Raw genomic sequence first — 14358 nt, forward strand, 5'->3', positions numbered from 1 at the left:
TATTTCAGTTAGTGTTTAAATTGGATTGAATTAATTTAAGCAACCAGGGTTTGGTAGTATTTGTACACTGATTTGATAGTTACAAATGTGATTAATTAAACATGATTACAAAAAGATAAAATATATAGGTAGTATGTCAATTGATCTTTCTGTTACATCAAAGATAATACTCATCCAACACAATGTCTACTATTCCTTCATACAGTATATCCATCTAACCCTGAATTAATGGTTACTACATGGAGCTGAGATCAACATTGTTATGGCTATTCTGTTTGGCAACATTTACCCCCAAAACATTTGTACAAATAAAATACCTCACTGTAAAATAATAAAGAACTTACTAAAAGTACTCATCTTAGATACAACCGTACTAAATATGGCAACTGAGAAACTGCAGCCTTTCTCTCTTCTGACGAAGCAGCAGTTCAGCAGTCAAAGAAGGCCAAACAAGAGAGAAGGGACTACAGTGGCTTGCGAAAGTATTTTTCCTATTTTGTTGCCTTACAACCTTGAATTAAAATGGATTTTTGGGGGGGTTTGTATCATTTGATTTACACAACATGCCTACCACTTTGAAGATGCAAAATATTTTTTGGGGTGAAACAAACAAGAAATAAGACAAAAAAACAGAAATATTGAGCGTGCATAACTATTCACCCCCCCAAGTCAATATTTTGTAGAGCCACCTTTTGCAGCAATTACAGCTGCAAGTCTCTTGGGGTATGTCTCTATAAGCTTGGCACATCTAGCCACTGGGATTTTTGCCCATTCTTCAAGGCAAAACTGCTCCAGCTCCTTCAAGATGGATGGGTTCCGCTGGTGTACAGCAATCTTTAAGTCATACCACAGATTCTAAATTGGATTGAGGTCTGGGCTTTGACTAGGCCATTCCAAGACATTTAAATGTTTCCCCTTAAACCACTCGAGTGTTGCTTTAGCAGTATGCTTAGGGTCGTTGTCCTGTTGGAAGGTGAACCTCCGTCCCAGTCTCAAATCTCTGGAAGACTGAAACAGGTTTCCCTCAAAAATGTCCCTGTATTTAGCGCCATCCATCATTCCTTCAATTCTGACCAGTTTCCCAGTCCCTGCCGATGAAAAACATCCCCACAGCATGATGCTGCCACCACCATGCTTCACTGTGGATGGTGTTCTCTGGGTGATGAGAGGTGTTGGGTTTGCACCAGACATATCGTTTTCCTTGATGGCCAAAAAGCTCAATTTTAGTCTCATCTGACCAGAGTACCTTCTTCCATATGTTTGGGGAGTCTCCCACATGGCTTTTGGCGAACACCAAACGTGTTTGCTTATTTTTTTCTTTAAGCAATGGCTTTTTTCTGGCCACTCTTCCGTATAGCCCAGCTCTGTGGAGTGTACGGCTTAAAGTGGTCCTATGGACAGATACTCCAATCTCCGCTGTGGAGCTTTGCAGCTCCTTCAGGGTTATCTTTGGTTAATGATTAATGCCCTCCTTGCCTGGTCCGTGAGTTTTGGTGAGCCGCCCTCTCATGGCAAGTTTGTTGTGGTGCCATATTCTTTCAATTTTTTAATAATACATTTAATGGTGCTCCGTGGGATGTTCAAACTTTCTGATATTTTTTTATAACCCAACCCTGATCTGTACTTCTCCACAACTTTGTCCATGACCTGTTTGGAGAGCTCCTTGGTCTTCATGGTGCCCCTTGCTTAGTGGTGTTGCAGACTCTGGGGCCTTTCAGAACAGGTGTATATATACTGAGATCATGTGACAGATCATGTGACACTTAGATTGCACACAGGTGGACTTTATTTAACTAATTATGTGACTTCTGAAGGTAATTGGTTGCACCAGATCTTATTTAGGGGCTTCATAGCAAAGGGGTGAATACATATGCACGCACCACTTTTCCATTATTTATTTTTTAGAATTTTTTGAAACTGGTTATTTTTTTAATTCCACTTCATCAATTTGGACTATTTTGTGTATGTCCATTACATGAAATCCTAATAAAAATCAATTTAAATCACAGGTTGTAATTCAACAAAATAGGAAAAACGCCAAGGGGGATGAATACTTTTGCAAGGCACTATATTAGTATCTCCTATACTCTGAACTGCAAATCATTTATTTCCTTATAGGAAAAAAATGTAAACTTTGAGCTATAGTATCAATCTTGCCCTTTAAATAGGCCATCATTATCCCCTCTCAGAAGACTCTAGCCTGAATGCCTCAAACAAACCTTTAAAATGTTGAAACAAATAATACAATTACTCATGTAACTGTTCTCTATGCAAGACTATTGTATAGGATTTAGAATGACCACTAATGTAAACATTACAAGAATTGTGTCTTTATTGCATCCAATAACTAAACTAATATCCACACAATAAACTGAGTGCATGATTGAACAGGTTTGGCATTACACACACACATATATATATATATATATATATATATATATATAGTCAAAAGTTTGGACACACCTACTCATTCAATGGTTTTTCTTTATTTGTAAAAATTTTTACATTGTAGAATAATAACACATATGGAATCATGTAGTAACCAAAAAAGTTAAACAAATCAAAATATATTTAATATTTGAGATTCTTCAAATAGCCACCCTTTGCCTTGATGACAGCTTTGCACACTCTTGGCACTCTTTTTTGGGGGGCTTAGAGGGACTATCATTTGTTTTTCAACAGGACAATGACCCAACACACCTCCAGGCTGTGTAAGGGCTATTTTACCAAGAAGGAGAGTGATGAAGTGCTGCATCAGATGACCTGGCCTCCACAATCCCCCGACCTCAACCCAATTGAGATGGTTTGTGATGAGTTGGACGGCAGAGTGATGGAAAAGCAGCCAAGTACTAAGCATATGTGGGAACTCCTTCAAGACTGTTGGAAAAGCATTCCAGGTGAAGCTGGTTGAGAGAATGCCAAGAGTGTGCAAAGCTGTCATCAAGGCAAAAGGTGGCTATTTGAAAAATCTCAAATATATTTTGATTTGTTTAACACCTTTTTGGTTACTACATGATTCCATGTGATATTTCATAGTTTTGATGTATTCACAATTATTCTACAATGTAGAAAATAGTAAAAATAAAGAAAAACCCTTGAATGAGTAGGTGTGTCCAAACTTTTGACTGGTACTGTGTGTGTGTGTGTAATGTATGCACTCACTAACTGTAAGTCGCTCTGGATAAGAGCGTCTGCTAAATGACTAAAATGTAAATGTAATATATATATATATATATATATATATATATATATATATATATATATATATATATATATATATATATATATATATATATATATATATATACACACACACACACACACACACCTTCAGGGGAAATTTGGTTGTGGTTACATACACTCACACACGTGATCCCAACAGATGCCTCTCACCAGGGCTTCTGTACTCAGACTTGGATGCAGTCAGGACTAATACAGGGGACAAGATTAATGGTCTATGTCCCAACAGTCTTAAAAAGCTTCTTTTCCTTATCTCCTTTCCTTCATGACCATCAATGAAGGCAATATGCCTGCAACCTATCTGGTCCTCTTACCAATCAGTGGTGAAGACAGACCAAGAAAGTTGGCTATTTAAGAGTACTGGGGTACAGGCGACTGCAAGCATCTATTTTAAGTGTGCATACAATGGGGAGGGTTGGAGTTACACTTCTTGGATCCATTACAGGGAACCTATATGTGCATAAGGACAGGAGCCACTTTCCAGGGTGGAGAGAGAGAGTAACAAGTCGAAAGGGTCAGGGTAGGGGGGTGGGGTGCTGGGGGTCAGCCGGCGAACAACTGGGGCTGGAGAGGAGGAGGCAGGAGGTCATTCTCCACATTGTCAGCATCTATGGCAGAAGAGGCAGTGGGGGAGGCGGGGGGGTGCATTTCCAGGGGGAACCTCTCCAACACATCCTGCACTTTGTGCTCCACCCCATCCCTCCAGTCGATGAGGTCACTCTCCAGGCGGCGAGCTCCCTCCATGACGCGTTCCTGCCTCACGCCCAGCCCCGTCAGCAGGTCCAGACGCTCGTTCATCTGGCTGAAAGCAGCACTGCCTGGGGGGGAGGGGGCAGCCTGGGGCCGCTGGGGGGACGCCTGGCCTGACATGTAGATCTCAAACTCCTCAGCGCTCAGGTTCAGAGACTGGCCATCCAGCTTCTCTATGAAGGCCACCGCACAGCACTGCAGAGGGACAGAGCGAGAGGAGAGAGAGGGGGGTTAGGGGAATCAGAAATGATATTCTTAATATGTGTACAGTGTATGTGTATTTGAGTTTGTTTGGTACAGCTTGTCTGTTTGCTTTGCGTACACAGCCCTCTCACCAGGTTGGTAAAGTAGTATCCGTCCTCTCCGCTCATGAGGCGGCTAGGGTTACAGAAGCGGGTGATGTACTGGATGTTGGACTGCAGTCGCGGAGGGTTGGCCTTCAGGACGATGTAGATGAGGGTGGGCAGGAAGTCATCAGCAGATGCCGCCTCCTTCTTGGTGGTCTTGATGGCATTGAAGATGTGCTTACTGCAGCGCGTGATGCAGGTCAGCTTGTCCCTGGGCACACGCTTCGAGTCCATCTCTATCACATCTACAGGAGGTCAGGGTGGAACAGAGTGGTAGTTAATGTGCTATGATGACATTATACATCACATGCATGTTCAGTCAATGTTTGTGTCTCTTTGTAAAAAACTAAAAACAACAAATTAATACAGGGTAAGTCTGACCTGTGATGGCTTTGACCACATTATCAGACACCTCAGGAATCTCCTCATCCACAGGGACACACAGCATCTCAATGGTGACCCAATGCAAGGCCCTGCAACCCACACACACACACACTTTAGTGAACAGATGTACAAGGAGGCATACAGCAGCTTCAACGCTCAAACTCAGTATCATATCAGTTTCAATGTCTTTACCTGATTCTCTTCTGAACGGCCAAGTCTTTCTTCTCATCGTCTGTGGTCTCAGGACAGAAGACCTCCTCATAGAGACGTGTCATCATGTACCTCTCCACCTCGTCCATCACACTCTCTACGCGCTCCGACGACCCTGGGGTCAACACGGACACATACGGGGAAAACAGCAAATGTGAGTCATTCAAGGCCTACCTATAGATAGCTCTCTGAAAGGATCAGAGTGTGTTCCTTGTCACCATCAACTTTATCATCAAGCCCCTGTTTCAAGATATCCTTAATGATCCAGTATTAGAGTAGTAGAGGTGAGGAAAGGAGAGGTGTACCTTTGAAGTGTGTGTGCAGGCGGTCTGACAGGTTCTGGTAGAAGTCCTGAACACACTCAGACAGCTCATCAGCACCCAGGTCCTGGGGAACAAGCTCACTATTAGCTTGAAGGGATTGTCGTATATTTTTATTAATTTCAAGTTCAAGGGCGAGTTCACATTTGGTTATTCACTCAATGCTCTGGAGTAACCTCAGCGTTTGTTTTTGTCATCCTTCTGTTCTACGATGAGGAAGTGAAATGGTCCAAACAAAAGCAGGAGGGGTGAATGAATAGAGGTAACCCCCATGGGAATCATCAGGCTCTCCACATTCAGAAGCCCCTGGTGGTATTGTAGTGTAGTACTCACCCTCTTGTAGGCCATGCTCTCTGTGAAGGCCCGGCACTGTTTGAAGATCTCCCTACCAGGTTTCAGGGTCTTGAGGAAGTCGATGAACTCTTGTGTGGTGCAGTCCGTCTCTAAGGGCTTGCGGCTTACTGAGGGGCTGGGGGTCGACTGGGCCTCGCCAGGGACAGAGTCTGGGAGGGTGGAGGATACAGATAATGGAGGAATCATATACCTGTGTGTATGTACAATATTCCTTAGGTGGTGGATCTAAAATACAGGCTTTTAGCCAGCCGTTCCATGGGAAGCAGAGAAAATAAGGGTGGGCCTTTATTCATCTATTACCAGCACAGCTTGCGGAGTTGTGATTTCACACAACATCCTTCTGCAATCTGCTTAGCTAGTCACTTCTTGCTACACAGTTCCCCATGAAATACATCAACCATGGCTTGTCCTTTATTTTCTGAACAGTTTTGTCTTAAAGGGGTGGTCATTTTATCTCCTCTCCTCTATTTGCCTCACAAAGGAAAGAATGGGATTAGGTTTGCCTTGGGATACGGTCTTAAAATACTTTTTGTTTGTCACATGGGTCCTTTTCCAGCATTGTAGAGAGTTAAAGATAGAAAATACAATATAAATAGTGACACGAGGAATAAATACACAGTGAATAACAACTACAAATAAATAGTAGAAATAACATGGCTATATATAGGGAGTAGAAAATAACATGGTTATATACAGGGAGTACCAGTATCGATGTGAAGGTGTACGAGGTAATTGAGGTAGCTATGTACTGTACACAGTGCATTCTGAAAGTATTCAGACCCCTTCTCCACATTTTGTTACGTTATAGCCTTATTCTAAAATTGATTAAATAACACATTTTCCCCATCAATTCACACACAATACCCCATAATGACAAAGCGAAAACAGGTTTTTATACATTTTGTGCTAAAAACAGAAATACCTTATTTACGTACATATTCAGACCCTTTGCTATGAGACTCGAAATTGAGCTCAGGTGCATCCTGTTTCCATTGATCATCCTTGAGATGTTTCTACAACTTGATTGGAATCCACCTGTGGTAAATTCAATTGATTGGACATGATTTGGAAAGGCACACACCTGTCTATATAAGGTCCCACAGTTGACAGTGCATGTCAGAGCAAAAACCAAGTCATGAGGTCAAAGGAATTGTCCATAGAGCTCCGAGACAGGATTGTGTCAAGGCACAGATCTGGGGAAGGGTACCAAAAATGTCTGCAGCATTGAAGGTCCCCAAGAACACAGTGGCCTCCATCTTTCTTAAATGGAAGAAGTTTGGAACCACCAAGACTCTTCCTAGAGCTGGCCACCCGGCCAAACGGAGCAATTGGGGGAGAAGGGCCTTGGTCAGGGAGGTGACCAAGAACCCAATGGTCACTCTGACAGAGCTCCAGAGTTCCTCTGTAGAGATGGGAGAACCTTCCAGAAGGACAACCATCTCTGCAGCACTCCACCAATCAGGCCTTTATGGTAGAGTGGCCGTCTGGAAGCCACTCCTCAGTAAAAGGCACATGACAGCCCGTTTGGAGTTTGCTAAAAGGCACCTAAAGACTCTCAGATAATGATGAAATCAAGATTGAACTCTTTGGCCTGAACGCCAAGCAAAACCTTAGCTTAGTAATGAGCTTGAAGTGCACTATGGTGTTGAATGCTGAGCTGTAGTCAATGAACAGCATTCTCACGTAAGTGTTGCTTTTGTCCAAGTGAGAAAGGGCAGTGTGGAGTGCAATAGAGATTGCGTCATTGTGAATCTGTTGGGGCGGTATGCAAATTGGAGTGTGTCCAGGGTGTCTGGGATGATGGTGTTGATGTGAGCCATAACCAGTCTTTCAAAGCATTTCATGGCTACAGATGCGAGTGCTACGGGGCGATAGTCATTTAGACAGGTTACCTTGGCGTTCTTGGGCACTGGGACTATGGTGGTCTGCTTGAAATATGAAGGTATTACAGACTGGGTCAGGGAGAGGTTGAACATCTAGGGAACTCTAGCTGGATACCCCATGTGACCTCCTTCACAGTGACTGGGGGGAGAGAGTGGTAGTGGAGCAGAGTCTGAAAGAGGGGGGAAAGAGGAACTGTGCTCCAACATTATGCAGAGAGGGGAGGCAGTGGTGGTTTGGATCTGCTCATCCCTCAAGTAATGGTAGAGAAAACACTATAAACTGTGTAAACCCTATCTCATAGACATGGACCCTACCTTTCTTGGGTGGTGTCTTTGCTGAGGGAGTGAAAAACTTAGTCACTGTGTTGACTTTCCGTGACTTCTCCTTGGTTTTCCTCTCTTCAAACTTGCTGAAGGGTGCGACGGCAGGCTGGGGCTGGGCTGCCCCCTGGTGGTTGTTAGCGTATGCTGCCTCCTCCTCCATCTGTAACCTGGGACACAGAACAGACATTGTTGTTACTACCACATGATCTATACTGAAGACAGACAGTGGTCCCTAACTAAAACATGACAGATAAGGAAAGAATGTCAGAGATCAAAAAGGCAAGAATCATTTAAACTAATGACAGACAGCAACATGACACTGTCCCATTTGCCTCTGTGAAAATGGCTGTTGAAATATTTGTTAATCAATTATCAAAAGTTACAAGTGAGTTTTGCTATTGTTTTGTTTTCGATTCCACCCCTCAATTTTGAGCGGGGCATTCAGTTTTCGCCTCCGGGCTCCTAGATTTCAAATCAAGTGCTAACTCCACCCACCCGGTCAGCAGCTGGGGGATGATGCAAAACAAGCTTGCTCAAACAGACAACCACACACACCTCTCTGCCAGTGCATGGTCGTCCTGGATCTGTTTGTGTCTAGTTTGTTGGTACTCCTCCCGCCAGCACTTGGAGCAGAGGCCCTGCCAGGCCGTGTTGCCATAGAAACCACATCCCTTCGTACACAGCAGCTCTGACTGGTCCACATGGATCCCACGACGTTCCGGCCGGTGGCTCATCCCTCACGGCTAGCGAGGATACTGCTGGGAATGACAGGAAAAAGACAAGACTGTGAATGATGGCATGGTAGAAAGTTAATGTTAAGTTACCCAAAGTGGAAATCTGACACAAGAGAGTTTGAACCCCTCAGAATCTGCCCATCTGCCCATTTCTGATGATTATGACTACTTACTCATATTGATAATGCATGATAAGAAAAACAACACAGGAGGAATTTAATGGCTGACCACAAACAATGGTAAAAATGTTCATGGCCTTCAAGCTGTGTCAAGTTCCAATAGTGTACCTACACTTGACTTTGTTTGAAGCCACATTACAATGTTAGCTAGCTAGCCATCCTTATTTATTAACACGCTAGCTAGCTAGCTAGTTACTACCAATTAACTAACCTATTACTGTGTACTGTATAGCTGCAAGCAATGCAATGGGCTTAGTTCAGCTTTAACTAGCTAGCTAGCTAGCTAGCTAGCTAGCTCTAACTTCACGAACGCGACGCAATGTATCACATGATATTAGCTAGCTAACGTTAGGCTTATTCTGGTAGCTAAATATTAACAGTAAACCTTTAAACTTAGCTACAAAAATACCATCATTTAGTATTCTATAACGTACCCACCTGACCACTGGGTACTGACCAGAGGTAAGTTGAACTAGTAGGGTTTGGCTCACACTAGAAGTTAACATTAGCTAGCTAGTTTGCACTTGCAGTTGAAGCGTTATTAGCTAGCTAGCGTGACAGTAATTCCGCCCGGACCCAACAAAATTGACAAGCAATTCAACAATATCGTTAGCTGGCTAACGGCATTCTGCGACTCCTTAGCTTTTAAGAAAGATTATTGAGTGTGGATATTTCGTTTTTTTATGCAGCCATCGGCAATATCTGCTACCTACCCCTCTGACAGACCAGTTTGTTTACGTAGCGTCACCCTTCTTCCTCATTATCCAAGAGCGCGCTCTTGACTCAAGTAGCTATTGATGTCAGACGTTTTCGGAAGATGGGCAGGGACTCAGCTGTCCTGACCACTGGGTCCTGACCAATGATGTGTATAAAACCTGGATGACTAACAGGGGGGCGCTGTATTGAAGCCACCGCGCAGCCATCTTGGCAGTCCTTCTCAAGTGTAAAACATATTTTGGAAGCTATAGAAATGCATGTATTAATGTCTACATTCGTTTTTGACACGTGTATTCTATTGACACATTAATGCATACTTTTAAATTATATTTTGTGAGCTAAACATAAACATAAACATTTAAAAAATATATAAAACATTTTCCTTAAAGTATATATATTTTTTTGGAGTGAACTAATGTTACTGTCCCCACTATAACAACAAAAATACTTAAATACATGTAATTTTGTCCTTGAAACATTTAATTAAAATATTGTAGAATTCCATTAATTCCTATGGACGACTGCTCCTACTTGGGAGTGCCAATAATATTAAACCTATTATGGAATTCTATTATGGCTGACCAGTGGCTTCAAAGCCTCTCAATGGCCAATACATAGCATCAACATTCCAAGGTTTATATACGTCATTGGCAGTGGCGATTTTAGCATGTCAATCTTGGTGGGGCAAAAAAAAAAACACTAATTGGGATGCATGCCAGCAAAGCCACTACACAACACAAATCAATACATTAATTACACAATAACGGTGACAAACGGTGCCCACAAACTGTTAGGGCCTACATAAAGCTGTCCCAACATCTTACCACTGCTACACCTGGCTATCAGCGGAGCCTTGTCTGGCAGCGAAACAGTTCATTCAGCCTCATTTACTGCCTTGAAAAAAACATAGCTGATATGGCTGACTTGCTTAAACAAATGTGGTTTCTAATGACAATTGAGATGTACAAACTATGGCATAAGGGGACGAGAAGCGGATAAGAGGCAATCCGTCATTTCGAATAAGACATTAATGAGCGAGCTAGGACGGACGAAGTCAATATAACTATTTGTTCAGCACTTTTGAAATGTACAGCGACAGAATTCAGAACATGGGCCGTTCTTACAGTGTTCTCCCTGTACACCAAGTCAGAACCGTAGGATAAATAAAGGGGGCATAAAAGCAGCCAATGAAAGCTCTTACAATATTCGATGATTACATTTCTCTAAAACAAGTTATAGGCTACATGTACACCACCAATTCAGAACAGTAGGCGAAATTAAGAGAGGTGAATAGACCAAATTATTAGGGCGAGCCACATGCGCTACTAACATCTTACTACACCACATACACTTAGTATTACTTTCTTAGCTACAGTCTACATATCTCCCTGGCATATTACATCATTTATGCAGCAGCATACAATACATTTTTGTTTTGCTGTGCTCACTTGAACTGGAAGGTGGCGCGGCGGTCCTTAGTGTGCACATTTTGTCATCAAAGAAAGAGGTTGGATTTACAATTCCGAGTTGGATGACTGTTCAAAACGTGTTTTCCCAGTCGGAGCTCGTTTATTCCCAACTTCCCAGTTGCAATGCTTGCAGATAGCCACTGTCACCGATTCCTTCCAAAACACTCATTGTTGAATTTGCGATTTCCGACTTGTTGTGTAATGTTTATGTCTATTTTTTTATTTCTTTTTTATTTAACCTTTATTTAACCAGGTAAGCCAGTTGAGAACAAGTTCTCATTTACAGCTGCGACCTGGCCAAGATAAAGCAAAGCAGTGCGATAAAAACAACAACACAGAGTTACATATGGGGTAAAACAAAACAAAGTCAAAAATACAACAGAAAATAGAAAATATATATACAGTGTGTGCAAATGTAGCAAGTTATGGAGGTAAGGCAATACATAGGCCATAGTGCAAAATAATTACAATTAGTATTAACACTGGAATGATAGATGTGCAAGAGATGATGTGCAAATAGAGATACTGGGGTGCAAATGAGCAAAATAAATAACAATATGGGGATGAGGTAGTTGGGTGGGCTAATTTCAAATGGGCTGTGTACAGGTGCAGTGATCGGTAAGGTGCTCTGACAACTGATGCTTAAAGTTAGTGAGGGAGATAAGAGTCTCCAGCTTCAGAGATTTTTGCAGTTCGTTCCAGTCATTGGCAGCAGAGAACTGGAAGGAATGGCGGCCAAAGGTGTTGGCTTTGGGGATGACCAGTGAGATATACCTGCTGGAGTGCATACTACGGGTGGGTGTTGCTATGGTGACCAATGAGCTAAGATAAGAAGCCAGTGGGTTTGGCGACGAATATGTAGTGAGGACCAGCCAACAAGAGCGTACAGGTTACAGTGGTGGGTAGTATATGGGGCTTTGGTGACAAAACAGATGGCACTGTGATAGACTACATCCAATTTGCTGAGTAGAGTGTTGGAGGCTATTTTGTAAATGACATCGCCGAAGTCAAGGATTGGTAGGATAGTCAGTTTTACGAGGGCATGTTTGGCAGCATGAGTGAAGGAGGCTTTGTTGCGAAATAGGAAGCCGATTCTGGATTTAACTTTGGATTGGAGATGCTTAATGTGAGTCTGGAAGGAGAGTTTACAGTCTAACCAGACACCTAGGTATTTGTAGTTGTCCACATACTCTAGGTCAGACCCGTCGAGAGTAGTGATTCTAGTCGGGTGGGCGGGTGCCAGCAGCGTTCGATTGAAGAGCATGCATTTAATTTTACTTGTGTTTAAGAGCAGTTGGAGGCTACGGAAGGAGTGTTGTATGGCATTGAAGCTCGTTTGGAGGTATGTTAACACAGTGTCCAATGAAGGGCCAGATGTATACAAAATGGTGTCGTCTGCGTAGAGGTGGATCTGAGAATCACCAGCAGCAAGAGCGACATCATTGATATACACAGAGAAAAGAGTCGGCCCAAGAATTGAACCCTGTGGCACTGCCATAGGTCCAGACAACAGGCCCTCCGATTTGACACATTGAACTCTATCTGAGAAGTAGTTGGTGAGCCAGGCGAGGCAGTCATTTGAGAAACCAAGGCAATTTAGTCTGCCAATAAGAATGCGGTGGTTGACAGAGTCGAAAGCCTTGGCCAGGTCGATGAAGACGGCTGCACAGTACTGTCTATTATCGATCGTGGTTATAATATCGTTTAGGACCTTGAGCGTGGCTGAGGTGCACCCATGACCAGCTCGGAAACCGGAATGCATAGCGGAGAAGGTACGGTGTGATCCGAAATGGTCGGTGATCTGATCCGAAGGCCAATGAGCACCTGCCCTGAATGACAGGTCGCCACTGGTCATTGGTCCTGACGTTAGGGGTGGGTGGGCCAAGAAACCAGAGTGGCAGAATTAACGGGTAGGTTGTCCCATTTAGTGTTTACCGTTTGAGCATAGTTTGAAGGTAGGGAGAGCAGCTCCCCTTGTCTCTCCGTAGTTATGCAGTTAACTAGCTGCAATGTATAATTTCCGTTTACACAGACAGGACACATGTTTACAAGTGAATGAAATGTAAATGAAAGCCCATTCAATATGTGATGTGACAGTTATAAGTTAGCTATGTACATTGTAAGTACAAATATAATTTTCCTAATTGTATTTCTTGTGAATCAGAAAAATACAGCATATTTTTCAATGCATATCACATTCAAACAAACCTGTTATGTAAATCTATGCACCAAACCAGCCAATCAGGTAACTGTATAAAATATATGGGAAGTTGCTAAGACATTTTATGACTTGTGTAGAAGTACAGTAGCCTAGGTCGAAACGTATTTGGTAGACAACTCGTAGTGATCGAGTATCATCAAGAAGACGCCTAGGCATATCTTTATCGTATGTGAAATAGCTGGCAGAAATAAGAGAATAGCTTCATCCCCTTCAACTAACCAATGGCGGGTAAATTACAATTTATATGTACAAACGTTTTGCTTAGGTACAAAAAAAAAGTCGAAACAAACATGGTATTTCTTTTTACTACTCTGACAAATATAAATATGAATAATATTGCAATGTTTTAGTTATAATTTTGGGCTATTTTTTTGCACTTCGACAGCATGCATACTTACACTTTCCCTATAGCCCTCAAACTTAAGACTGGTGCACGCACGACGCACGGTCGATCCTCCGTTTTTCTTCTATCTGGAGCAGTTAGTTTGAAAATAATGTGTGTGTGTGTGTGTGCGTGTGTATTTTAGCCGTCGGTGTCCTTTTGGGCTATGTGTGTCTGTCTGTGTCTTTATCAGTTTGTGTGTTTGTGTGAACACGCCATGTAAACCGTGAACCAAAATATTATTTAAAAACTGTATCATGGCATCTTGCATCATTTAAAGGGCAATCTGCAGTTGCTACATACATTTTTAGTCTTTTAAATTAATGATACACCCATTGATTCTTGAAGAATAAAACTTAAAGATGACTCATGAGCTTAGTTCAACTGTCGCACCAATCAAAATATAAGCTTGGTTTATTCATTTGTTTGTAAACAATGCAAATGTAAACAAACACTGTATAGCCTCAAAACATGATTAAAACTATAATTTTGATACCATGGATGGTCAATCTTTGCATCCATAGCTCTGTCCATGAGTTTGAGAGTGGTTATATTTCTCCAGCCCCATCCCTCAGCTGTTTACCAAATCAGTGGTGGGGTGTCGCTTTGTTATTGTTCGAGCTGCAGATTGCCCCTTTAAAGGATGAATAGAAATTTAGAATACACTTTTAACACAACTACAAATCAGATACATAAGACTTAGACATCGCTCCAACAATGATTAAATTGTAGCTCTGATTAAATCCTATTTACTTTCAGCAGACAAAGTGCTCTCCAATGCTCGGAAGACATTCATAGACAGTGTCGAAGTCAGTGATCAAGCAGCTCCTGGACGACCTTTTGG

The 14358-nt window shown here is 42.3% G+C and overlaps 1 protein-coding gene across 4 annotated transcripts; it reads right to left on the reverse strand.

The window, feature by feature from the left end:
• Nucleotides 1–3306: 3306 nt before the first annotated feature.
• LOC311101825 (rab5 GDP/GTP exchange factor-like) lies at nucleotides 3307–9552 on the reverse strand. 4 transcript variants are annotated; one of them, XM_084143033.1, is made up of 9 exons: nucleotides 9439–9552; nucleotides 8368–8567; nucleotides 7804–7979; nucleotides 5585–5754; nucleotides 5237–5318; nucleotides 4914–5046; nucleotides 4719–4810; nucleotides 4326–4582; nucleotides 3307–4185 (listed from the first exon to the last, which is right to left on the reverse strand). In XM_084143033.1, the coding sequence occupies exons 2-9, from the start codon at nucleotides 8544–8546 to the stop codon at nucleotides 3784–3786; spliced, it is 1491 nt and encodes a 496-aa protein (XP_083999159.1). In that variant the 5' UTR covers nucleotides 8547–8567; nucleotides 9439–9552; the 3' UTR covers nucleotides 3307–3783. The 4 variants fall into 4 exon arrangements, with proteins under 4 accessions (XP_083999159.1, XP_083999158.1, XP_083999161.1 ...); XM_084143032.1 differs by having other exon boundaries at nucleotides 8368–8570; XM_084143035.1 differs by lacking the exon at nucleotides 9439–9552 and adding an exon at nucleotides 9164–9422.
• Nucleotides 9553–14358: the final 4806 nt, after the last annotated feature.

The sequence above is a fragment of the Coregonus lavaretus genome, assembly GCF_964263955.1.
Source record: "Coregonus lavaretus genome assembly, chromosome: 26".
Lineage (NCBI taxonomy): Eukaryota > Metazoa > Chordata > Actinopteri > Salmoniformes > Salmonidae > Coregonus > Coregonus lavaretus.